General features: G+C 59.8%; 1 protein-coding gene across 2 annotated transcripts; it reads left to right on the top strand.

Annotated features, from left to right (window-relative positions):
• The first annotated feature begins 5,891 nt into the window (after window positions 1-5,891).
• Window positions 5,892-25,029, top strand: ZNF316 (zinc finger protein 316). 2 transcript variants are annotated; one of them, XM_045462067.1, is made up of 6 exons: window positions 5,892-6,031; window positions 10,176-10,555; window positions 10,768-10,892; window positions 11,713-11,839; window positions 12,395-12,508; window positions 19,587-25,029. In XM_045462067.1, the coding sequence occupies exons 2-6, from the start codon at window positions 10,204-10,206 to the stop codon at window positions 21,902-21,904; spliced, it is 3,036 nt and encodes a 1,011-aa protein (XP_045318023.1). In that variant the 5' UTR covers window positions 5,892-6,031; window positions 10,176-10,203; the 3' UTR covers window positions 21,905-25,029. The 2 variants fall into 2 exon arrangements, with proteins under 2 accessions (XP_045318023.1, XP_045318022.1); XM_045462066.1 differs by lacking the exon at window positions 5,892-6,031 and adding an exon at window positions 6,604-9,731.
• Window positions 25,030-26,366: the final 1,337 nt, after the last annotated feature.

Genomic DNA, 26,366 nt, shown 5'->3' with positions numbered 1-26,366 from the left:
ACAGACCCACCTATATGCATGCCACTGCCTTCAGGGACTTGTCTGGGCAGAGTTCACTCCCACTGGGCTCTCAGGACATGCCCAAGTGTCTCCCCCTGCGGGAAGCCCTCCTGGGTTCCTCCTGGCAAGGAGCCTGGAACAGAGGGGTGCTGACCAAAGTTCCCACCCAACCCCCACATGCCCAGTGTGGGAAGAGAGCACAAGTGCCACCACTAAAAAAGAACCAGAGCCAGACGACAGTTAAAGCAGTAAAACCAGCTTTTATTCAGGGCCCAATGCAATAGGGGAAAAGAGACCTCAGAATAGCACTGGACCAGAATCTGGTTTTAGCAAGGAGGAGGGAAGACTTCACAGCCAAGGAGGGGCTAGGGGGAAGCTGGTCGGCGGAAATTTACGAAGACGCAAGAAACATCAAGGGTGAGGATTCTGGCTAAACTGACGTGACCGGATTTTTCTAAAACTGGGTGACACAGACAGATACGGAAGCTGGAAGTCAGGGCCTGAGCTGAACTCCCACCTAAAGTTTGGTCAAGGAAAGCATCTGTCACCCCCCCTCTGCCCTGTCTGCGGTCTAGACCCCACCCTTGCCTGTTCCTTTCTGCTCTGTTGCAGGGGCCTGGATTCAACCCTCTGCCCCTGTTAAGTGGACACTCTTGTCTTCTCTGCCTGCTCCCCCTTTCTGCCCTCCCGGCTGGCCTCAGCACTCTCTAGGTGGGAGGCTAGAAGGGACTCAGAGGACCGACTGGGCAGGAGTGGCATCTGGGGTCGGGGTTGGAGCTGGGGTGGGGAGGGGCTCCCTCTGGAAGGATGATGGGCAGAGTCCTTTATAGTTGGTGTCAAGGATCATCAAAGAACCAGGGAATGTTCCCAGACTGATGGGGTTCCTCCCACACAGCAGAAATCCCTATTTCCACGGCTGGACTCTATCACCTTGCGCTATGAACTAAATAAACATTTGTGTCCCCCACCTCAGCACCCCCCCCCACCCCCGCCTCGACTCATATGTTGAAACCTAATCCCCAATGTGATGACATTAGGAGGCAGGGCCTTTGGGCGGTAACTAGGTCTTACGGGTGGGGCCCTAACAGGATTAGTGCCCTTATTTAAAAAAAATTTTTGGGGGGCGCCTGGGTGGCTCAGTCGGTTAAGCGACCGACTTCAGCTCAGGTCACGATCTCACGGTCCGTGAGTTCGAGCCCCGCGTCGGGCTCTGGGCTGATGATGGCCCAGAGCCTGGAGCCTGCTTCCGATTCTGTGTCTCCCTCTCTCTCTGACCCTCCCCCGTTCATGCTCTGTCTCTCTCTGTCTCAAAAATAAATAAATGTTAAAAAAAATTAAAAAATAAAAATAAAAAAAATAAAAATAAATTTTTTTAATGTTTATTTATTTTTGAAGGGTGCCTGGGTGGCTCAGTTGGTTAAGCATCTGACTCTGATTTTGGCTCAGGTCATGATCGGTTTGTGAGTTCAAGCCCCGCACTGACAGTGCGGAGCCTGCTTGGAATTCTCTCTCTCCTCCTCTCTCTCAGAATAAATAAATAAACTTAAAAAAATATTTATTTTGAGAGAGAGAGGGACAGAGCACAAGTGGGGGAGGGGCAGAGAGAGAGGGAGACACAGAATCCAAAACAGGCTCCAGGCTCTGAGATGTCAGCACAGAGCCTAATGTGGGGCTTGAACCCACGAACCTCGAGGTCATGACCTGAACCAAAGTCAGATGCTTAACTGACTGTGCCACCCAGGTGCCCCTGGATTAGTGCCCTTATAAAAGGGTCCTCGGAGACCTTCCTTGCCCCTTCCACTGAAGAAGGACACAGCCAGGGTACCGGCTATGAACTAGGAAGCAGGTTCTCACCAGACAATGACTCTGCCAACGCCTTGATCTTGAACTTCCAGCTCCCAGAACTGTGAGAAATAAACGCCGTTTCAGCCCCCTGGTCTGTCGTATCTGAGCTGAGCTATTATAAGAGCTCAAGTAGACTAAGACACTTTGTGGACCCCTGCCGTGGCCCCGCATCCATCCTGGTAAGTCATGACCCACCTCCGCCTGCTGTCTTTGGTGGCTGCTCGCCTCCATGCAGGCCCTACCGAGGTATGAGTCTCCAGCCACAGGACGGCCCCCATCCCCCCACTGGCCCCAAACTCCCCACCTCCTCTTGCTCGGGTCAGGTCTCGCCTGCCCCACTGCCTCCCGGCTTCTGGCCGCCTTCCAAGCTTGGCTGAAATGCCACCTGTCCCACCTCCGCTTCCCCCAGCACCTGGCCCGTGGCTCGCAGGCTGCACCTCATAGTTGTGACTTGCTCTCCTCTGCACCTGGAGACTCTATGTCCCTTACCTCTGTCCCGGAGACCAGTGCAGGTGGCATGGCTCTGGAGAAGCTCAAGCCGAGGGTAGCCCGACGTGTCTGGGAGGGGCTGCTGCTTCCCTGTGCCCAGCTCACCTCCACCAGCCCCTTCCCAGTGACAGTAGGTCAGCCGCTGGCCGGGCTGAGTGGCAACGTCCAATTTGGGTCTCTGCTGCTCTGTTCTTGCTGCTTCCTACTCTTCCAGGGTGCAGGTGCACAGGCCTAGGCAGGCCTTACCCCGGGACGTACTGCCAGCCACCTCTCCCCTCTTTCCTTCCGGCTTTATAAGCAGCTGGGTGGAGGGTGGACCGGCCCCTGATGCAGGCCTGCTTGCTCTCCCGATCCCCGTACCTCTGCAGGCTGACTCACGCTGGCAGAGGCCTTTAGCGGAACTGGGTTCCTTCCTCGGAGGTTCCTTCTATTTCCCGTCAGCTGCCCCTCGCAGACAACTCGCAGGACTTGGGCACGTGTAGACCCCAGCCCATCTTGTCAAAAATGACACCAAGTCTCTCTCGGTTCCCAATTACCTCTGGTATGGAACAGTGACGCCTTGTTTACATTTATACTTGTTCGTGAGGGTTCTCTGTCGCTCCCAGGCAGGGTTGCAATTCCGAGTTTTGAGAACCCCAGCAGTAAATGCAAATGGACCTAACTGGCTTCTCCGCGTGGGCGGGGACAGCCCCTTAGCGGAGTCCGGGCACACGCTTTAAGCTCTTGCTGGCCCCCACCCCTGCTCATCTCTCCCCACTCAGCCCTGGCACCTCCCATCAGCTTTCACAGCTCAATCCGAGGCCCTAACTCTTGGGGCCTGTTGAACCAGGGGCCCGAGTGAAGGCTCTGTCTCCTTGCCCTCCCCACCACCTGAGTGCTTCAGAGAACAGGCATGAGCACTGGGCCCTGCACTCAGCCATGTGTGGGTGTGTGAGGGCACACCCCATCAGGAATCCCCGCTGAGAATAAGAGAAAAGCAGGGGTGGAAAAACCGTTGGCCTCAGAGCGGGGGTGCCATGGAAGACCCGAGAACCCACAGGAAGAGGCGGCCAGAGAAGGGCAGGGGCCGGGACTTGACCAGGACTGTGAGTTCATAAAACCCAAGCGGCTTTCAAACATCACTGTGTGATGGAGTAAAGGGGAGAGGAGGCAGGGAATCAAGACTGGAGCCTGGGGGTCTGGCTCTCCAGCACCCCTGTGGGGAGAGGCCCGCCTGGCAGGGGCCCCGCCCTAGGTCGTGCCCAGGTTCCGTGCCTACAGGCCCTGGGGCAGCCAGCTCCAAACCCCGGCAGCTCTGGGCTTAGATGGCGGGAAGGGTCAAGGCCAGGTGACTTCAGGACATGAAGAGGCCCAAGTGTGACCTGTTTGGGACAGCCTAGCACTGCTCCTGAGTAGGCACAAAGATGACACGGGGCCCAGAGGAGGGTCATCTGCAGAGGCGTGGCCAGTCTGAGGCAGCTGGCAAGGCCCCCCGAGCACCCAGTCTGGATCCAGTGGAGAGCTGAGCTGGAAGCAACCAGACCAGGTGAGGTCGTAAGAGCAGGGGATTCTATTTATCTGACTATAAAGTAAGGCTCCCAACAAGGAGCTTAGCTTTTAGTCTTACAGAATAGCGGGCGGTCTGCCTGAGCACACCTTGCTGCTGAAGCCAAGGTGTGGGGCAGAGGGGGAATACCCTGGGGGGAGCGTCCCAAGCCTAACTTTGACCTCAGACGCGCCGGCTGGGTGGTGGACTGTGGGGCCTTTGTGTGGCTGCACCACTTGGTGTCCTGGGACGGACAAGCTTTGGGGGACTCTGCCCATCACAGGGCAGGAGGAAGGAGAGGCTCCTGGGGGTGGGGGGGGAGACAGAGCCTCAGAGAGGGGAGGAAACAGAGAGGCCCTGGGGAGGGGTAGAGTCTACGCTGGGGGTCCAGGGCTCCAAAGGACCAGACGGGAGGTGCCGTGTAGAAGCAGGGGCTGCTGGTCACTTCTCAGGGCCCCCTAACAGGTGCCCTGTCAGCCACGGCCTGTGCGTTGGGAGAACTTCTGATTTTTTCCATCGTCTTACAAGAGACTTCCCGTTTTTAAGTGCTGTATTAATTTGAAAACAGTTTTAAACCACCAGGAGCCAAAGCCAGTCATTATGAGGAGTTAGGGTGGGCAGCTGGTGCTCTGGGCTCCAGAAGACAAGAGTTGGGGTTGGGGGAGCTGCACCCCTCCCCTCTTCAGGACACAGATTTGTGTCCTCTGTAAGCCTGACAAGCTCACCAGCCCGGGGCTGAGGTTTTGGAGGGGAGAAGCTGGTATTTCAGACAGGTTTGAACCTGCCCGAAGCCCAGTTAGGTTGCTGCTCTGTCTGGTGGGTCCAAGGCTGGGGGACCGCTACAGAAAATATAAGAATAATGGTACCTGTGGGGTGGGAGGTAGGGAAGGAGCCGGGCCACACCATTCCTGACTGGGGGTGTGGAGCCAGGCTGAAAAGGGCCCGGACCTCTGTGGGCGCAAGAGCTCCGACCCCAGCCTCGCCCCTGGGGGTGGATGCAGACAGGTTTTGGGGAGGACTGCAGGTGGACCCTGAGTCCAGCGACCTCACCTTCTCACAGCTCCTATAGCCACCTATTGTTTGTACCTCCCTCTGCTTGGTAGACCCTTCTGTGCTCAGAGGCTGGCCCTCTTCGTGGTACTGATTTCAAGTCCTTCCACGCAAGGGCTCCAATGCAAGGATTGCAATGCATTCATTCAGCTGCCCTGGCCCCCCCCGCACCTTCAGTCCTCATCGTCATCCATTCTGGATAAATCCCCTACCTTCAGCAGCGCTGGTCCTACAGGCACTAGTGGTCCCACAAAGCAGTGCCCGTGAGCAGTGGACACCCGGCCCACCTGCTACAGTCCCTTTTGTCCATCACCTGCAAGGGAGCGCCCCTACCCTCGTCTGGTGTCATGGCACTCCAGCTGGATGGATGGCCTTCGCGAGGCTCCTCCATAGATCATGGCCTGTCTCCACCGACTCCGGACCTAGAGAGGGTCCCAAGGTTGGGGTGGGATGAACTCCGGTCTGGCACTCAGTAGTCATTCCCGAATCTTGGTTGAATTAGGAATCCCTACTGGGCTTGGGGAGGGAGTAGGCTCGCAGGTGAGAGGGATGTCACCGGTGACTCCAGGGAGAGGGCGGGGTTGGGGTGTCCAGGGGCTGGGGTCGAGGTCTCAGAGTTGGGGCTCATGGGGTGTCTGGGGGTGGGGTCTGGGCCTCGGATCTGGGCAGGGGGCGCTGAGGTTCCCAGGACAGGGGGCCCTATCTCCGGTCGGGGCAAAGGGCGCTGGGGTGTCTAGGGGTGGGATGGGGTCTCCGGGCAGGAGTCGCTGGAGTTCCCAGGGGTGGGGCTGCGGTCTCCAGGGATTGGGTCGGGGTCGCGGGATGAGGGCACCGGGATCCCCAGGGGTGGAGCCGGGCTCCAGGGCCCAGAGCGCCCTCCCGCGCACGAGCGGCACCTCCTCTCCCTCCACGCACGCCCCCTCCGGGAGCCGCGCTCGACCCCGCGTGACCGGAAGTGGCCCCCCGTGGGCGCGGGCGGGGCGGGGCCCGGCGGCAGCACTTCCGGTGCCCACGCGCCGCCGCCGCGCAGCTCCGGGGCCGTCACTTTGTGTAGCGCTGGGCGCGCAGGCCCGGCCCGGCCCCGGCGTCCGGCGGCGGCTCGGCCGGCCCGGCGCGCGCGCGGTGAGTGGGCGGCGGCGCGGGCGGCAGGTGCGGGCGGCCGGGCGCGAGGGCCGGGCCGGGGGGTCGGGCCGCCCCTCCACGCCGGCGCTGGGAGGCCGCGGGGCCGACGGGGCCTGGCCTGGGCCTGGCGGGGCCGGAGCGGCGCGCCGGCCGGGCTCTCGGCGGCCGCGCCCACGCCCGGCGCCGCCCGCCGACCCCCGCCCGGCCCCGCGCGATGGGGGCGGGCTCCGACCCCCGGGGCGGGCAGAGGCCGGCGGCGCGGAGCAGGCGGGGCTGGGAGGACACGCGCGGACTCCTCGGGAGGTGCCCGCCGCCGGCTAGGCCCGAGGGGCGGGGGTTGGGCCGTGGCCGCCCCCGGGGACACACCCATCCAGGAGGGGCTGTCACCGCCAGGGTCTCTGCGGGAGACCCGAGCCCGATAAGCCCCCTGGAGGGATGGAAGTGGCTTGGCCAGGCGCCCCGGGAGCTTGCTTAGTGACCTTGGGGGCCTCGTCTGGGTCCTCCCTCTCTGCAAATGGAGGCTCCGGTGGGCTGCTATGCCGTCTTCTACTGCTGGTCGTCCGGTAGGGGAACTCATCCCTGGGGTTGGACAGGGTCTGGGCCGCCCCATGTGGCGGCAGAGGTGGGAGAGGGGCTGGTCTTTGGTAGAGGACTAGGTGGGTAGGGAGAAGGGGAGGTGTGCAGAGGGTTTAGGCCCCTAGCTGCACCTGTGCGGAGAGATCTTGGTACTTGGTTTGGTTCAACAAGTGTCGGCAGGTCTGAGGAGCTGGCCAGCATAGTGAAGGGCTGGCCCGGGGGAGCTGGGGGAGTAGCCCCATGGATACACCTGCACCAGGAGCAAATCCTGGAGAGTAGGGGAGCCCGAGCCATGGACACACAGTGAGGATCCTAGTTGTCAAGGAAGGAAGGCTTCTTGAAGGAGGCAAAAACCTGGAAGGCCTTGAATAACAGGAGTGTGGTCAGTAAGGCCACCTAGAGGGAAGGAAGGGGCCTAGATATATATATACCCACACGTTTCTTCCTTTCTAGGTAGGCTTCTTGGATTTGGGACTTTTGTGGAGAGTTTTAACAGTTTCCAAACTTTGCTGCTGCTTTCTGTTCTCATAGAGGGTGTTTTGTCATCCTCAGTTCTGAGTGTCGGCAGTGCTGTGTCCTAGGGTGCAGGGCCGCAAGGGAAGTAAGGGTCTGGGATGCCCTGGGGGCTTCTGTTGATGAGGCTGCTTACCTGACCCTCTGTGGCTTCTGACCTGGGATCGGATGCCAGGAAGCGGGCAGAGTGAGTTTCAGTGGGCTGGCAGGCTGGGAAGAGGAGAGAGGAGAGCGTGTGGGTCTGGGGGAGTGTGCCCAGCACCTAGCTGCCTGGTGAGGCAGAAGGAACCTGGTGCCTGAGTGACTGAAGTCTGTTTTCCCGAATGATTCTGTTCTGGATTCTGTGTTGGGGTATGTGGGGTGTCTGTTTGTGCGAGGCTGTGATTCCATCTGCAGAATGACTGCTGACCTCCAGTGCTGCTGAGCCTTTCCCTTCTCTGGTCATCAGCAGGTGCATTTTGGAGGAAAAGGGACTTCAGGTGACAGCCTCTTTGAAGGCAGAGACTCCATAGTGCTTCTGGGATGGGTTCCATTTTGAAGGACCCCAAAGAGTGGTCAGTCTGTTGTGGAACGTGGCAGTGGGGCCAGAATACCGAGGGTTTTGTTTTTTGTTTTTGTTTTTAGTGAGCTCTGTGCACAACATAGGGCTTGCACTCACAACCCCAAGATCGAGAGTCGCGTGCTCTACTGACTGAGCCAGCCAGGTGCCCCTGAGTTTTTAAAATCTCATGTTATCATGTTGATTACAGACTTTAGAGCCGTTTCCTTAATAAATATTTGAGTGCTCGCTCTGTGCCTGGCACGGGGTGGGGTGGGGGGAGTGTTCAGAGATGAGCAGAGGGAACTTCGCCTTCCTGCAGTGGACTGTGTGCTTAGGGAGACAGGCACTGAGTAGACAGTTCTGTAAATATATAAAAGTGAGGCGCCGTGAGGGCAGAGTTCAGAGAACTGTGTGAAGCGGGACCCAGGAGGCTACTTCCAGAGGATCAGTGAAGAAGAGGGGAAGTGAGAGCCGGGGAAAGGGAATGGCATGTGCAAAGGTCCGGAGGTGGGACCAGCATGGGGCCACTGTATTCCCAAGCCTTGGGGTTTTCTTCTTTTGTGAGTGGGTCCTCGGGTACAGCAGACTGGCCTGTGGGAGTCTGCTCTGGATGGTGGCCAGGCAGAAGGCAGCTCTGCTGGGCTTGGTGTGCTGTCTGAGTTCAGTGTGGATTTGTAGCCCGAGGCCTGGGTGAGAAAAGCCCTCCTGTGGGCCTGAGGTGGGTGGTGGTTGGGAAACCTTTGCTGAGCACACTCTCAGTGCCCTGAGTGCCGGGGAGGGCTCTGCCGTCCCGGAAGTGGCTGGCGTTACCCACGGCACACGTTTCTACACCTGGGCACCCTCACGTGCCCAAAGAACCGTGGAGACCGAGGAGGTTGGTTTGGGGGAGCGTCTGGAGGCTGGGGTGGCCTGTAGAGGCATAGCTCTTCACCTGTGACCTTGGATTCGGTGCCTGTGAATCTGCAATCTAGTCAGCTAGAGGGGAGCGTGAGGGGCAGGACAGAGGTGGCCTCTGGGTGCCCACACATCCCAGCCCCTGGACCTGGGCCTTGGTCTCTGGAAGGCTCTCATGGGTGCACCGAGGCACCTGCTCTGAAAGTGTGGGCGTGTAAAGCCGCGGCAGCTCAGAGTGGTGCCGAGAACCAGTGCGTGCTGCCTCGTTAGTAGAAAAGCGAGGGGTTGTGGAATGAGAGCTCGTCACTGAGCGGTTTCCCTGTGGATACCTGGTGTTCTGAGCCGCTCTCGTGACCCTGCACGTCTCCATGTGGGGCGCCCCTGTCCTGTTGGAGGGGTTCCACGGCAGATGCTGTCCACTGCTGGAGCCCGACGAGCTGCGCTGGGCCCACCTGCCCCACGTGGCCCGATGTTGCAGGATCCTTCTGGCGGTCGTGCCGTCATCCCAGGGTGCTGGGGTTGCTGTGTTTGCGGTGGGCTCAGATCACTTTGGGAGTGGCCCACTTTAGGTCTGAAACGCTGATGGGGCTGGGGCTGGGGGGTAGGCTCCTCAAGTTGTCACTCAAGAAGGAGTCCCAGAAACCGACCTGTCAAAATGGTGACTCTGTCCTGCCCTTGGGTCTCCACAGGCTGGTGGAGGGCGTGCACCTGGGAGGGAGTCGCCCCCCCCCCCCCCCCCCGAGCCCTCGGGTCTGGGCCGTGCCACCGCGTGGCTCTGTCTTCGGAGCACCTGGGCTGAGGCAGCTGTGACGCTGGTGTGAGTGGCACCTTGGAAGCCACTGGGCCTTTGACAGTTCCCTCCTGGGATTCTCTGAGCCTTAAACTTGAAGAGCCGTTAAAGGGCATTTTAGGTTGTATCTGCTGGTCCGGCGATGAAGCAAGTCTCCACGAGCTGCTGAACTTTTCCTGAATGCCCTGGATGGAGTGAGGGGCCAGGGAGACGCAGGGGGCAGCACAGACCCACGACGTCTTGTGTCGCTGCCTCTGGCAAATAGGAGCCCGACCTGCCGGCCTTCCAGGCCGTGGCGAATGAGCCCGCCAGTCTTACCTGTCACCCCTGCCCGAGCCCGGGCCTCTCCTCCCGCACCCCTGCTGGCACAGTGTCGGTGTGCAGAGGTGGGTCCCCCGGATGGAGGTGGGCTGTTGCTCACAGGCCGCACTCGCCCCTTGCAGCCAGACGTGGGCCACCCTCGGCCGTGTGGCCTGGACCCCCTGCTTCTCATAGGCCCTGAGGATGAAGACCTAGGCTAAATCCCTGATTTACTCCTAGACGGCACAGCGGTTCGTGCCCTGCACAGAATTGCTGGCAAGAAGGAGCTGAGGCTGCATAATGGGGTCACAGAGAGGGGCTCTGTGGTTAGTCTTTCTGGGCACAGAGTGTCCCAGTTGTGCCTCATGAGAGCACGGGAAGAGCCTCGGTCCTTCCTCCTCTGGTGCGTCACTATCTAGTGGGGGAGATAAGTCCTGCCTCCCGGGGGACGGACGGAGGCCCGAGGAGCAGCGCGTGGGAGCGAGCGGGGGGTGGGGGCGGCTCATCCCCGCTGCCCGTCTGTGTTTCAGGCCGAGCTGAGGCTTTCCTCCGGAGAAGATGGCAGCTCTTCGTACGACCCCGGACTCACCAGCCACGCAGCTGGCGAAGGCGGAGGATGGGTTGGGATGTGGTCCTGCTCAGGAGGAAGAAGAGGAAGAAGAAAAGGGGGAAGAGGTGGAGCTGGAGGAGGAGGAGGAGGAGGAGCTCCTAGCGGAGGACGGGGAGGACCAGGCGGTGGTGGAGGAGGAAGAGGAGGAGGGGGGGCAGGCAGGGCACGTGGAGCAGGTGGAGGTGGAGGTGGAGGCGGACGAGGACGAGGTGGTGGCAGAGGAGCAGAGTCCCACGTTGGGGACCCAGGGACGCCTTCGCCGTGCCGGTGATGCCAAGTCCCCAGTTCTTCAGGAAAAGGGTAAGAAAAAGGAGCTGGCTTTGGGGGGAGGAGGTAAGGGAGCTTGGGAGGGCAGGTCGGGAGAGCTCTTTGGCCCGATAGGGTGGAGCTGGAGCGTCAGGACCCAGGCTTTGGAACGGAGGAGCGGGGGCTCCCGACCCACTTGCTGTCTGGGCAGGGGTGGCCATGAGGCCTGTTGGCGAGGGCGGGTCCCTAAGAGATCCTCCGCTCAGCCTTGCAGGCCAGCCGGGCTCCAGCCACACCTAGGGATGAGGACCTGGATGAGGACGAGGAGGACGAGGACGAGGAGGAGGAGGACGAGGAAGATGATGACGATTCCCTGACAGCTGGGTCTCAGGTGAGCCGCTCTCTCACTTGGAGCTCAGTTAACCAGGCAGGCTTTCCTGAGGGGGAATCCTGGCACCTGCTGTCCTGGAGAGCCCTGTTGGCAAAGCAGGGGCGCCGTGGTCATCAGGGCGAGCTCAGGCTGTGAGCAGGGACGGGGCAGCAGGACGCGGCTGGGGGTCTCTACCCGCAAAGCCATGGGATATGGTTCCACTTCCCGGGGGCCCGAGACTTCCCAGGCCATTGGGATGTCCTGAGTGTGTTGACTGCCACTTACTCAGCTGCTCTGTGCGTAGTTATTTCAGGGGACGGGCTCTGTCCCAGGATCGGGCTGTGGTCCCTCACCTGGAGTGCCGCTCGCCTGGCCGGGCTCTGGCTTCCTGCCGAGCCCGGGCAGATTAGTCGATGCCACATACTCACCCAGGCGTGGGCCCTCTCGTTGCTGATGCGACTACTGGCTTAGGTTGGATGATGACATAGGAGGGGAGGATACCGCCTCTTAGCATGGCCGTGGACTTGAGCTGCATTGTCTCCTGGCCTCAGTGTGAGAGTCTTGGCTCTGCCCCACACAAGCTGAGTGCTCGCCCCGTCTGAGCCTGGGTTCCTCACCTCTGAATGGATGTGGGGTCCTTGCCTTCCAGGGTGCAGCCAGGCTCAGAAGCCCTCGGTGCCACTGGGGCTTTGGGCTGTTGGGCTGTGTCCCCGTGAGCTCCATGTTGCAGGTCCACGGGCAGCTCTTCCTGAAGTAATTTTCTGTCGCTCTCTTTCTAGGGAGTCCTCTGCCTCTCTCCTAGGGCAGCTTAAGGCAGTGGCCAGGTCTCTTTGTTTTCCAGGGGCTGGTCACCTTTGAAGACGTGGCTGTGTATTTCTCGCTGGAGGAGTGGGAGAGGCTGGACGCAGGCGAGCGGGACCTTTACAAGGATGTCATGCAGGAGAACTATGGGATCCTGGTGTCCTTGGGTAAGCAGGGGGCCTTCCGTCCCCAAGAGGCATTCCTACGTGATGACTGCCAGCAGCTTAGCTGTTTGAGAGGGTGGCTTCTGAAACCCCAGGGTCTAGGAGAAGGGGGTCCTGGATCCAGCCCACCTCTTGGGGGTTCTTAGGGACCACTCTGGCTTCTGGGTGGGGCTGTGTTCTGGGGTCTTCACTGTGGTCCAGCAGTGCCGTGAGCCAGATGGATGTGTTCTGGGAGCCACCGGTCCAGCTGTGGTCTCTGTTCTGTATACTCCCCAGGGGCCTCCAGGGGGGAGGAGTCAGGTGATAGAGGAGAGGGGTGAGGAAGGTGTGGGGGGGCCCTGCAGAAGAGCTGGGGGGTATCAAGGCAAAGTTCTAGAGAAGTGAAGGTGGGCTTTCCCAGAGTGGAGGCTGGGAGGCGGGAGAGCTGGTCCTGGGAAGGAGGGAGAAGAGCGGCGAGAGAGTGAGGAGGGCTTGGGGTGGTGGGATGGCACCACGTGGGGTGCGGGCAGGCCTGGCCAGAGCGGCCCTGCAGCTGCTGGCTGTCCTTCTCCTGGCCAGGATACCCAATCCCCAAGCCGGATCTGATCTTCCGGCTGGAACAAGGGGAGGAGCCCTGGGTCCCAGATAGCCCCCGTCCTGAGGAAGGAGACATTGTCACTGGCGTCTACACAGGTGAGTATGAGATGGACTCTTGTGCGGTTTCTGCCTCTGTAGCTCCTCAGAGCCCGGCCGACTTTGGCCTTCACCTTAGCTCTGTGCTGCAGCCCTGGTGCTGGCGGTCTGGGCCGTGGACGGGCGCATGGAGACAGGGAGGCCGTCGTGCGCCAGTCTCTGCCTTTGTGGGTTGGCTTCTCTTGATTCCAGCCTGTGGTCGTCCAAGGCTAGGGAGTCCTTACAGAACCTCGAGCTTCCCCTTAGGAGCCCTTCACACTGTCCCTGTCCCTGCCTTGGAGCGTCTCTTTAGGTTTTGGAGTTGTTTTGGTAAGCGAGGGCCAGTTGTTAAGTCTTTGGCGCAGAGGGACAGGAGTGGGCACGCTCGGTCCTGGCCGTGCCAGAGCCCTTCTGGGTCCCAGACTGGAGCCGGCTCTTTGCCTTCTGCACCCACTTGGCCATCTCTGAACGAAGGGTCTGGGGGGCCGGCCACAGGCCTGGGCAGGCAGCCGCGCACCTTCCCGGGAGGAGGTTTGGGAGGGATGCGTACGGAAAGTGTTCAGCGTGGCAAATTTCTCCGGGGACTGAAGTGACTCTGGCTCTGTTCCTCTAACCCCCTGAACTTTGCTTGCTTTACTCACACGGGGAATAAAGAAATTCGAACCGAATCCATAATTGCCAGGCTGAGGGCGCGGGACTGTCGGTTCTGTGGGGGTGCTTCAGGAGGTGTGTGTTAGGCTTGGTGTTTCAGGGCTCCCTGGGGGCCCTTGCATGGCGGGTGTACCGGCCTTGGGTTGGAGTGACGTCACCTTAGTGAGGGGCGCTGGATGGCTCCTGCCAGTCACGTGCCTGGATAGACTCAGAGCCTCTCCTAAACGTGTTTTCAAATAAAAACAGAGAAACACAGACAATGCTACGCCTACACGTGAACTCTTCAAAGCATTTTCCCATTTACTTTGTATCCTCACGGCACCCCCGTGACATGGCAGGGCAGAGGAGAGCAGCCTCCCTTGTGGATGAGGAAATCGGCTTCTAAAGTGGTGGTTAAGAGCCCGGGCCCCGCTGTCCATGGTGTTGCAGAATGGCCTTCCTGCCCCAGCTGTCCACCCTCTCCGGGACCCTGTCTGGGAGCCGTTCCTGGGCTGCAGACTGGGGAGGGCTTTAGTTGGTGAGACCATGGCAGCTGCTTACAGGATGAGGCTTGGATGTGGGTGATGTTTCTCAGGGGGCCTTAGTGGGGGGTCGGCCCTATTCAGAATAGTCACCTGCAATTAAAGGGGCCACAGGCCTCCGTCGGCCTGTCTCTTATCATGTGGTCTAGATGTGGCCCCATTGTCTACGCTTCTTGGAGGGTCCTGGGGTGCAGACTTTCGCAGGTTTCAGCCTGGGTGGTCCCCACAATGTGACCTGTGACCCTGGGTGAGTTTGGCAGCTCCCTGAGGAGGACGGCTAGCCAGGCCACTGCTCCTCTGTCCTCCCCAGTGGCTGGTTGTTGTGCCAGGTAGGGCCGGTGAGCCCAGGGTGCTCCCCTATCCCGCCCCTCCTGTCTGGGGAGCCCGAGGTAGGGGCAGGACCGGGCATAGTCTTAGACGTGGCCTTGTGCCCGGGAAGGGATACGGTAGCCAGGGCTGGGGTCAGCTTGGGTGCACTAAATCCACCTAAGGTCCTTCTTAACTAGAACTGTAGTCTGTTTGCTGGACGGCCTCCTTCCCTTTTCTCCCTGTACTCATTTCTGAGCACCTGAGTCAGTTGAGAATTGAGGATTGCTGGGTCTGGGCGGGACAGATGCCGACTGTTCTGAGCCCAGCAGAGTTTCTGGATTTCTAGATTGGAGTCTGGCAAAACACAAGTGTATTCCTCTCTTGTGCTGCTTGAAAAATTGGGCCAAGAGGTCTGGCACATTGTCCGCCTCCCCCGACTCAGGCACCCCATGACCTGTCCAGTGCTGACTTGGCGCGTCCTGCTCTGGCTCCCCACCCCGTGGCCACCACCTCCAGCTCCCGGGTGCTCGCTGTCCTCGCCTCTTCTGACCCCACCCACCCCTTTCCTGCAGCTGTCTCCTCACCCGGCTTAGATAGCAGCACCTCTCCCTCCTTCGTGATTGCCCTGTGTAGTTGCCTGCCAGACCCCTGCCCCTGGCAGCAGCCTGTTCCCTGCCCACACGTGCACTGGAGCAGGGATCGTGGCTGGAATACGGCATACCTGTGGGCTGACCACAGGCCTCCTGAGGACGCCGCCACCACCTTGGCCTGCTGGGCTGGCCTTGTGACCTTGCTAGGCTGGCTTCTCTGCTCTCTGAGATACGGACCCTCTTGGCCTCAGGACTCCACGTGCCTCAGTTTCTCAGCTGCTTTCCCGGCTGCTTCTCCGCCTGCCCTCACTTGTTTACGAGACCAGGACGGTCCTGCGTCCTCTTCTGTCCTCTCTAGGTGACTGGTGACTGGGACCAGAGCCTCCGGTACCATTTCTATCTCTGCTGCCCATTCTCAGCTTCCTTCTCCAGCCCTGACCTTGTCTGCTTGACATCTCCACTCAGTTATCTGATGGGCGTCCCGCAGTGAATCCCCCCAGCCCCCAGCGTGAAGTGGCCCCGCTTGTCCCCCGCAGGCCCCCCTTGCAGCGTCCTGGGCACCTGAGTGGGCCTGGCTGCCTGCCTGAGTGGTCCTTGTCTCTCTGCCTTCCTTGCACTACCCCATCCCACGCTTCTATGAGGTCATCAGGCACAGGTGTTCCTGAGCTGGCCATCTGCCTTACTCTCTGGAAGTTTCCCCATGTGCTTGGAATAGCATCCGGGCTCTCTGCTGTGGCCTTGAGACCTGCCACCCTGCCAGACTCACTTCACACGCCCTTGGGTCTTCAGGCTCAGCTCCACAGCCAGCCTTTCTCTTCAGGCTCTCGCCTGCCTCAGGGCCTTTGTGCCTACTGTTTCCCCTGCCCAGAGTGCCCTTTGTGTGGCTGGCTCAGCTCTTAGGTCCCTACTAAGTCGCGTGTTCTCTGACCACATAGACTTCAGGAGCACTCCCTCCTGCCTTCCTCCAGGATGTTTCCTGCACGTACAGCAGACAGTGCTGTCTGAAACGGTCCTGGCTGGATGTTTGCTTCCTCATTTCCTGCCTGCTGCCTCCAGCAGACTCCATAAGAGCTGGCACTGTGTATTGTCCACCCCTGTGCTGTCTCCACGGTACCTGGCGCGGGCCTGGCACCCAGTGGGGCTGGCTGCTGGTCCTGCCCCTCACGTGAAAGTGAAGGACAGACGAGGAGTACAGAATGCAGGGTTAAACCTGCCTGCAGATGATGCAGGAGAGGATAGAACATTTAAAGGCAGTAAGAGCTAAAACACTAAGGTGGGCGAATCCCACGTGGGTGAGCGCGGGGAGTGGTTCTGGAGAGGAGGAACTCAGAGCGGCTGTGGAGCGGAGGCACAGGCTGGGCGCCAGCCTGCAGGTGGTGTCTACCTCACACAGCCCGTGAGCGCCTGTCTGCCCTTGGGAGAACTGGGGTGGGGGGTGTTAGACCTCAGCACGGGCTTTCCCTTTGTCACACCCCCGAGGGGACCTGGGATATCACTGAATCCCCCTTTGTGGTCTGAGCCAGGGAGAAGGCACGGAGGTGCTGTCTTGCCTCAGACCCCGGGGTTTGGTGTCGGCAGAAGGGGAAGGAGCCAGGAAACATTCCAAGTGAGGAGGGTCCCGGCCTCGAGCTCTTGCTAATAACTGGTCCTTGGTATTACAGTTCATGGTACAGATGAGGAGGCTGAGGCCAGCGATGGGGGGCGGGCTCTGCCCTCACGGGAGGACAGTTCGAAGCACAGAAACCTGGCCCTGTTGGGAGCTGTCACACTGGAGTCCAGCCCTGATTACCAAATCCCTGCTCAATGGGGAGGAAAGGCAGCTGGCCAGCAGCCCTGGAGGAAGGAGCCATACGCAGCTTTGAGCACACCAGCCCCTGTCCGTGTCCTCCTTTGGTAACTGTCCCCAGGTGGGGGCCTCTCCCCAAGGCCACCTCGAGGCTCCGGGTCTGGAGGAAGAGGCAGGAGCAGGTGTGGACTTTACTTACGGGTTGCAGCAGAGAGGTGTTTAGTCAGAGCAGACCCACAGTTGACTCACTGTTGGGCCTGAGGGCAGGCCTCTGGGTCCCTGGACAGGGGCAGAGGCTGCCTGAGGGTGGGAGTCCTAGTAAACGGTGGCACCGTTCTCCGGGCATTGTGTGTCGGTCATGCGGAGCAGCTCAGGGGTACAGGTGCACCAGGTGTGTGGCCCAGGGGCCCTCCCCTTCCCCAAGGCCCTCTGATGAGCGTCTGGGTAGGGCACTTACTAGAAGTACCTCGGGGGCTGTGCTGAGGCTGCCAATGGTCAGCCCCTGGGATTGTCACTGGGCCTCTGAGGGCTGGTTCCAACCTAGCTAATCACCCAGGGTCACACTCCTTAGGAGCAATGTCTCTGGGGATGGAACACCGGCTCCCACTCAGGGTCCTCCCCTCTACCCTCTCCCTTTGGATTCTGGAAGAAGCAACTGTGTTTGACGCCATAGGCCACTGTTGCAAAATGTCCCGTTACCCTCTTTGTCAGAGCAAAACCTCTCTGTCCTGGCTCTCATGTCACAAGTAGACCTGGTAAGTGCTCACTTGAATCCCAGGTTCCCCCCTGGAAACCCTGTCCCCATTGCAGCCCGGAGTGACCCTTACATGGGACACCCCCACTCCAGGACCCGACCTCCAGACCTTGGCCCACTTTGGTGACAGGAGGCAAGGGAACAGAGCCCAGCCTAGGGCAGGCTGCTCTTCCTCTGCTCTTTGTCCTGTGGCCCCGTGCCTTCCAGAGGTCCTGTCTTGCGGTGCAGCCAGCTCTGACTGCTAGGGACGTGGCTGCCCTTACCGTCCTTCCCTTGGTGTTAGTGGTGCTCTCCATGACCTGGCTGTGTGTTAAGTGTCGTCTTGTTCTCGGATAAATGGCTGTGCTCGTTCCAGGGCTAGTGACCCGGTCCCCCAGGTCCCTCTTATGATCACTCTCTCTGTAGAGCCTTGTTCAGAGGCTCGAGGTAGGGGCAGGACAAGGGTTCACCCCCCGCCCCAGGGTGCATGGGGGAAACTTTCTGCTGCTCCTGGACCCCAAGGAGGAGGTGTGGTGGGTGAGTCACTGGGACCTGGCCCACCCCTTCCAGTCCTGAGTGGCCGAGGTCGCCTGTTGGTGAGCCCTCACTTGGCCTGAGTGGCTGTTTTGGAGCCAGCAAGTGCTGTCCCTAGGCTAGGTCCTGGGGTGCACAGTCAGCCCACTAAGACATTGCACTGGTTCCTCAGCTTGAATTCCCCCTGCCTTAGGGAGTCTCATTCAAACTACTCACAACCCTCACCAGAGTCTTGAGTTAAAATTATTTTTGAGACTCACGGAAAGAATTCCAGTGGATCTATCCGCTCAACTGCCTGACCCTCCCACCGACAATCCCATCTCGTGAGGGCACTGCAGTCTCGGCAGTGAGGAGCATGCCCCCTGCGCTGTTGAGGTCGCTGCCACTCCACAGCACCCACTCATGCCCTGGGTGGCACCTGCAGGCAAACTGAGCTTAGTTCAGGGAACTTCTGTCTCTTGCTTAAAGCTTATTTTTACTACAACGGTATATTATTAACTGTAGAAAATTTAAAGGATTGCAATTATGAAAAAATAAAATAACCCATCTCTGTATCCCTTTACATGATGTGTGGTTTTTTTTTCACAGCTGAAATCATGCCTGTGTCTGGCTTTATTTCACGCTGCGCTGTGCTGGGTTTGCCCATGTGACCATATCACTATACATGTAGAGTGCCGTACAGAAATACAGGATGAGGGCTGAGCCGGGGGTGGGCGGCCCTGCCGGGCCCGGACCTTCCCTTGGGGGCAGGACTCAGCAATCAGACTCATCCAGCCAGGTGATGCCTGGCACTGGCCACAGTTTTGGTGGCGGACCCAGGTGGGTAGAAGGGATTCCCACCCTCGGAGCCTGAGCCTTCCAGACGTTAGGGTTCTGAAGTGGGCTACAGCAATGGTGTGCGCCCACTGTGGACACACGTGGGGCAAAGTATTCATGAGAAAGTAGGCACACAGGTACTTTGGAACACCTGGGGCCACCGTGGGTCAGGCTTTTCCCTTCTGTTCCTTGGGATTCAGTGCCTGCTCCGTAGATAGTAGTTCCCTCCTGGGTGTATCATAATGGCAGCTATAGCAGGACTCCATTATATAAAGTAGAAAACCGTGCAGGCCCGAGTCCATATCCATGACCTGCGCTGAAGGGAGAGGTCGGGGTGCGGTTTGCTGGGGGAGGTACAGAACTGCAGGACCTTGGAGAGGGGGCTGTCTTTGGCCTTCTGTGATAAGGTGCTTGCAGTCCCCCCAGTCTTAGCCACCTGGGGACTGTTTCCCAGATGCACACTCAGAAAAAGCCCAGCTTTGGGGTGGCTTAGCAGGGGAGCATGGGCTATACCTGAATAGTTGCTGGTGGCTGTTAGGATGAGTGCAGAGAGCTGGGGCCCAGTGGCCCCTCTGGGTCCCCTCCACTTAAGGTAGCTTTTCTGGTTCTGCTCTTGAGTATGGGAGGGAGACCCATGGCTGCTGGCCAGCCTGAGGCTGGTGAAGAATTCAGAGGTGAAGGGCTGCCCAGCAAAGCTTAGGTGCTTAGGAGGGCAGGTCCTCAGCGGCAGGGGCCCGGGGCTGTGCTGGCACCACGGTTTTGCTTGCCTTGGGCCAAGCAGGGGTGGGGGGTGAAATTCTCTGGAACACAAGGGGCTTTGAGGAAAACAGCTTGGGAATCTTTTTCTGAGCACAAGACCCCTGCCCCCTGTAATATTCTCACAGGAGCCTGCAGGCAAAGTCACCAACTTTGCAGAGCATCCCTGTTCCTCAGCAGGTGGCATTAATTAGTTGATGCCGTTTGAGAACAGTCCAAGAAGTGAAGGAATCTCGGCTTCCCTAGGAGGGACACCCACGGGGGAGGCGGTGGCTTCACTGAAACGGAGGTGCCCCGTCCCAGACGGGAGATGGTCCCGCCCAAGCTGCGATTTCTCAGGGGGAGGAGCCTGCAAGGAGCTGCCTCTCACCTCTTTCTTCTGGCCTGCCTTTGTCACCTTCAGGGGCCTGGTTCTGGACCGACGATATAGAGGACCACGAGGAGGAGGAGGACGAGGACTTCCTGGCGGAGGTGGCCGAGGAGGAGAACGAGCCCCCGGGGCTCTGGTCAGCAGCTTATGGCGTGGGGGACGTACCTGGGACATGGGGCCCCGATGACTCGGATTCGGCGCAGACTCCGGAGGGTTGGGGTCCCGACCCCGGGGGCCTCGGGGTTGTGGCCGAGGGGTCCGAGGCGAAGCCTTTCCTGCCGGGCCGGGAGCCTGGCGCGAACCTGCTGGCACCCTGGGCGTTCCCTGCCACCGTGGCTGCTCCGGCAGGGCGGCCCGAGACCACGTGCGACGTGTGCGGCAAAGTGTTCCCGCACCGGTCCCGGCTGGCCAAGCACCAGCGCTACCACGCGGCCGTCAAGCCCTTCGGCTGCGACGAGTGCGGCAAGGGCTTCGTGTACCGCTCGCACCTGGCCATCCACCAGCGCACGCACACCGGAGAGAAGCCCTTCCCGTGCCCGGACTGCGGCAAGCGCTTCGTCTACAAGTCGCACCTGGTCACGCACCGGCGCATCCACACGGGCGAGCGGCCCTACCGCTGCGCCTTCTGCGGTGCGGGCTTCGGGCGCCGCTCCTACCTGGTCACGCACCAGCGCACGCACACCGGAGAGCGGCCCTACCCGTGTCCGCACTGCGGCCGCAGCTTCAGCCAGAGCTCGGCGCTTGCGCGGCACCAGGCGGTGCACACGGCCGACCGGCCGCACTGCTGCCCCGACTGCGGCCAGGCCTTCCGCCTGCGCGCCGACTTCCAGCGCCACCGGCGCGGCGGCGGTTGCACGGAGCCCGGCGGCGAAGGCCCTCGGCGGGAGGCCTGCGACGCGGTCCCTGCGGCGGGGCCCGAGGAGGCCGAGGCCGGGCCTGAGGGGCCGGAGGAGGCCGAGGCCGGCGAAGCGGACGGAGAGGCCGAGGTGGAGGCGAGAGAGGAGGCGGCGGCGGTGGGGCCCACCCCCGGGAGCAAGGAGGACCCCGAGCCGGACAGGCGGTTCCTCGAGGTGGGCAACGGCCTGGGGGAGGGCGAAGGCCCTTCCTCGCACCCCCTCGGCTTCCACTTTCCCGTGCACCCTAAGTCCTGGCTCCACCCGGACGGCTTCCCGATCCTGGGCCTCCCGGACTTCGGGGACCGGCTGCCGGCCGACGGGCGCCCCCTGCCGGGACCCCTGGGGGGCCGGCTCGCCCTGGTGGAGGGCGCGGGGCTGGCCTGCGACCCCTTCGGCGGCGGCGGACCGGGGGGCGGCGGCGGCGGCGGGCTCCGCGCGTTCGCGCCGGCCGTCGGGGGGCTGCTGGCCGAGCCTGCGCCTGCCGCGCTGGCCGAGGAGGAGAGCCCGTGGATCTGCTCCGACTGCGGCAAGACGTTCGGGCGCCGCGCGGCGCTGGCCAAGCACCAGCGCTACCACGCGGGCGAGCGGCCGCACCGCTGCGCGGACTGCGGCAAGAGCTTCGTGTACGGCTCGCACCTGGCGCGCCACCGCCGCACGCACACGGGCGAGCGGCCCTTCCCTTGCCCCGAGTGCGGCGCGCGCTTCGCCCGCGGCTCGCACCTGGCGGCGCACGTGCGCGGCCACACGGGCGAGAAGCCTTTCGTGTGCGGCGTGTGCGGCGCGGGCTTCAGCCGGCGCGCGCACCTGACGGCGCACGGGCGCGCGCACACGGGCGAGCGGCCCTACGCGTGCGGCGAGTGCGGCCGCCGCTTCGGGCAGAGCGCGGCGCTGACGCGGCACCAGTGGGCGCACGCCGAGGAGAAGCCGCACCGCTGCCCCGACTGCGGCAAGGGCTTCGGCCACAGCTCAGACTTCAAGCGGCACCGGCGCACGCACACGGGCGAGAAGCCCTTCCGCTGCACCGACTGCGGCCGCGGCTTCGCGCAGCGCTCCAACCTGGCCAAGCACCGGCGCGGCCACACGGGCGAGCGGCCCTTCCCGTGCCCCGAGTGCGGCAAGCGCTTCTCGCAGCGCTCGGTGCTCGTCACGCACCAGCGCACGCACACGGGCGAGCGGCCGTACGCCTGCGCCAACTGCGGCCGCCGCTTCTCGCAGAGCTCGCACCTGCTCACCCACATGAAGACGCACCGCAGCGCGGCCGGCGCCGCCGGCTCGGCGGCCGCGGCCCCCGCGTCCAAGGCCGAGGCGCCCGCCAAGGGGCCGCCGGGCGCGGGCAGCGGGCCCGGGGAGCGCGGCAGCACCCTGCTGGAGTTCGCGGGCGGAACGAGCTTCGGCTCCGAGCCCGCGGCCGCCTTCGCGGGGCCCTCGGGCGCCTACGAGGAGAGCATCCTGTGATGGCCCGAGGCTGACGGAGGCGCAGCCCGCTGGGCCGCCGGCCCCTTGCTCCTCTGTCCTTGGGGTGCTGAGGGCCCCAGTCCTGGTGCGGTGCCTTCCCCTCAGCCCCCGGCGCACCGCCCCACCCGCCCCCGCCCGGCCTCGGGCGCCCCTCCTGCCCCGCCCCGGGGAAACCGGGCCGCCGAGCCCGTCCGGCCGTACAGGGGGCGCGCGGGGAGAGGAGAGCCGCGCGCGCGGAGGAGGCGAGGGCAGGGGGCGGCCACCCCGACCAAGACTGCGGCATCCCTGGGTCTGTGCTGGGAAGCCAAGCGGTAGGGATGGCGGGCGATGTTATTTATTTCACTCGGATTCCAATTTGGGTGGCCTGGGGTACCGGCGGCCGACGAGTTTGTGAGTGGGTTGTACAGCGAGGGCGGGGATGCCCTTGCGTCAAGGGGAGGGGAGGGTGGTCGAGGGCAGAGCATCCCGCTCCTTCTCCCGTGGGTTCGGCTGACGACTTCTTCCATTCCTCAGTGAGAGACTTCAGGGACCTTCTGGTCATTTGAGTGTGTCCGGGAAGTTTTAGGGACTGCGCGTGGCTAAGGGGAAGCCTTAGGGTTTCCAGAGGACGATGTTCCTCCCTACCCGGGGGGACAGACATGCAGCTAGGAGAGCTTTTATTCTGTCTACTGTGGATATTTATTTCCATCTCTTGTGTGGCCTGAAGAATCTGGGAGGAGAAAACGGCAGAAACCAAATTTGTGGCCCCAGGCTGGTGGGTTGCAGCAGGTGTTTGCAGGGTCCTGAGGGAGTTTGAAGCCTTATTCTGGGGAGAGTCACCCACTCTCCCCACCCCACTGGAGCACCCGGATCAGCCAGGCACTCGTGTTGCCGGGTGGGTTTCGGTCTCAGCCTCCTCTTCGAGCCCTTCGGTACTCTCACCCCCGACAGCCAGAGGCGGCACACTCAGAGATCCTTGGGGGCCTCCTGCCCGCTGCTGAGCCAAGGCCCCAGCCTTCAGCTGCCTGGGCTGTCCCCTCCCCTGGGGCAGGTGGACACACAAGGCCCTGCCCTCTGAGCCCAGTGCCTCCTTAGATTTAATAACCAACTGTAAAGCAACAGGTCGGCAGCAGGATCGTTTCTCACAACCCTACGGGCTTGGGGCCCTGTGATGTCTGCAGGTCCCTTTAACTCTGCTTCTGTCACTATTCTGTACTAGAAGCAAGTAGTGTTTCCGTTTAGAATCCCGTTTCACAGGATGGACAGTCTGCACAGTGGCAGTCCACCTCTGGGGGTGCGGGCTTGAGCCTGTGGCTCAGTGACAAGCCAGGCACCCAGCTATGCAAGGCCCGCACCTGGTGGGCACCCCACCCTCCGGGTTGGGCCATTGGGAGCCACTGGGCAGGCAGCTGAAGTGTGGCTCACGTGAGAGCCCTCTCTTCCCTCATGCCTTTTGGGCCAATGTGCGTGGGGCCAGAAAACAGACTTTGAAACAACTGCATTCCCTTTTAGACCTAGTTCCTTCTGTTTTAGTGTAGGCATGGCCTTGGGGCCTGAGAGCCAGCCGCCGGGCTCTCCAGCGCTGGGGGCGGGGTAGGAAGGGCAGTAGTTGGTGGGTGGGGCGGGGGCGTGGACGGTGGTGGTAAGAATTCGCCTGGCTGGATGAGGTGACGGGGTGGGGTGGGCGACGAGGAGGACAGGGGTCCCGGGAGGCGTCCGCAGTGCTGGGCGATGCCTTCCTGCCCTCAGTTTCTTTCCTCTCCCTGTGGGCCGGAACGTCGGGGGCCAAGGGCAAGGCGGACTAGCCCTGCACGGCTCCTCCCTCCGTGCACACCCCTCAGAGTACGACCTGACCTTCGGTGCCCCTCCTGGGCCCCAGCTGCTGCTGCCTGGCCGCGGAGCCATCGGCAGGAGGACCTAGCTTTAATAAAGAGTGGAGAAATGAGCTTTCTGACTGCATTCCGTGTTGTTGCCGCTCGGCTCCTCCGTGCCCTCAGGGAGGCTCTCTGTGAGGGCTCAGGCCTTGTTTTTGCAAAAAAGAAAAAGAAGAAAAAAGGGGTTTTTTTGTTTGTTTTTTTTTTAAGGAGTTTCTCCTTTCAGAAACTAAAATTGGCCTCCGAGGATTCAGCCCACGATGAGCTTTGGCCTGCTGCCTGTGTCCACCACGTCTCTCTGGGAGCCCCCCGCCACACTGCCACATGCTTTTTGTAATACACCCATCCTGGAACCTTACTGTGTTTGGGATTGTTTGCTCCAGCTTTCCCGTGGTCAAAGGAGAGGGGCCAGGTCCCCTTCCTGGGGGTTCAGACACCTGCCGAGTCCCAGACATTTCCTCAGAGGCCCCAGCGCTTCGTGGGCTTATCCGGGCTTACCTGCTCTGTGCCGGGGAGAAGCGCACATCCCAGGACCCCAAACACCTTCCTTTGAGCTGATTTACTATCTGCTCACCACATGATGTCCCCCCCCCCCCAACCAGATCTGACCTCCCACCCTTTCCCCAAGCATTTGGAAAATACAAACTACGAAGTAAATTCTCTTTCAAATGTGATTTCGAAGCATCAGAACCGAGCCCAATATTTCAGTTAAAAAAAAAAAAAGACAGGCTTTGAGAGGCAAATGGAGGTTAAGACCTAGTTAAAAATTGATAGCCTTGAGGATCTTGAAGTCTATTCAGAAAGAGTAAATTATTCCCTGATAGGGCTTACAGACGTCCAGCCAAATTCTTTTTTATTTGGGGGATGGGGGGGGGGGGCAATCCTGATGGTCATAGAAAAAAAAAAAAAGCCCTTCTGGTGTTGAGAGGACTTATGAATTTCTGGAGTCCCTAATCAATTCCCCAAGTATCAGTTTATCAGCTTCGATCATTGCCAAGGAGTGGAAGCCCCCGTGAGATGTGACCCATGAAAGGAGGTACTCTGAGAGTTTTGAGGCTCTGAGCATCCCTCTGGCCTCCACCCACCTTTGTCATTTTCCTGTTTGTCTACTGCTTGTATTTCCCCAACCTCCTCCCTGTCTCCTGACCCTTACACTTGATCTCTTCAGACACTTCCTTCTAACTTTTTTTCTTTCTCTAATTGGCTACATATGGAATAAAGTATTTTGAGATTTTTGGTTATATTTATTAAATAAAGCTTTATGATCCTTGTCCATTATTTAATTTTTTTCCTGACGATAAAGCACATGCTAGTTGTCAAAACTCCAACAGTAGAAAAGTGTGTTGTGTGCATACTTCTCATCTCCTAAAGCGTCACACTGCATCCAGCCATCAGGCACCACAGTTGATGCAGCAGGGCGTGGGGGCACATTTCTTCCACGTACACAGAGATGTTTCACAGCTGGGGATTGCTTTATGTGCCCCTTGCAACTTTCTCTTTTCATTTAACAATGTACCAGGACATTTCTTTCCTACTGGACAGACCTACCTCACTCATTTGAACTGCTCCATCATAACATTTCACTTAATGGGTGTACCATAGTTTATGTACCTATATCTCCAACAATGGGTATTTGGTTGTTTCCAGCTTCTCCTGATTACAAACAATGCTGCAGTGTAGGTTCTCGTACATATTTCTGTGCAGTTCTGTAGATGTTCCATTGTCTGTTTGAGAAAAAGTACTAGAGGTGATGTTGCTAGGTCAAAAGGCATGTATGTTTAAAATTCTGGATATAGCTAAATTGCCACCAAGAAAGGCTAAGCAGCCCCATGGTATATTCTTCTCCCAGTGCAGTGACAAAGTGCTGCTGGTCCATGGCCTCGCCAACACGGGGCATCCACAATCCTTTTCATCTTTGTTCTAAGTTTTACAGAGGTGAGTGGCTTGCATTTTTCTATTTCTTTTAAACATGTGAATAGGTTATTAAAAGAAACAACTCATGGCCTTTGCTAAGGTATTTCTGGGCCTGTGGCTATAAAATATCCCCACTCGCCCCAAGTTCACAGCCTCCCTGTTTTCTGGAATGACAAGATATCTCAGGTTTGCCTTCCAATTTTCCTATCCCAACCCTGTAATCAACCAATTCTCCAAGGAGCCAGGATTCCCTTAGTGCGAAATGATATTTAGGGACCACAATTTGGTGCTGGGGTGCTCAATGCTACTAGGCTGATTTTTTTCCTCTAAGGAAAAAAAAAAAAAAAAATTCCAGCTTAGAATTCTATATCCAGCCATGGTATTCTAGTGATGAGGACAAATGATATTTTTAGATATGCGAGAATTCAGAAAATCGACCATCTTCTGACCACTCTTAGGAGGCGTGTCACAGAATGAAAGAGTCAACCAAGAAAGAGGAAGGTTTGGGATGCAGGAAATAGTGGAGCCAGTCCAGGAGAAGGAGCTGTCAGGGACAACAGCTATGCATCGGTCCAATTTGAGCATGAGGATGGACGGCTTCAGGAAGTAGGTCTCTGTGAAATGGGGGAGACCAGCAGAGTCGGAAATATGCCTGAGAAGTTGCACATGGAAGGGCACAGCTGTGGATGAAAATC

Source organism: Leopardus geoffroyi, chromosome E3, assembly GCF_018350155.1.
Source record: "Leopardus geoffroyi isolate Oge1 chromosome E3, O.geoffroyi_Oge1_pat1.0, whole genome shotgun sequence".
Classification (NCBI taxonomy): domain Eukaryota; kingdom Metazoa; phylum Chordata; class Mammalia; order Carnivora; family Felidae; genus Leopardus; species Leopardus geoffroyi.
This window is presented reverse-complemented; position numbering and strand designations above follow the sequence as displayed.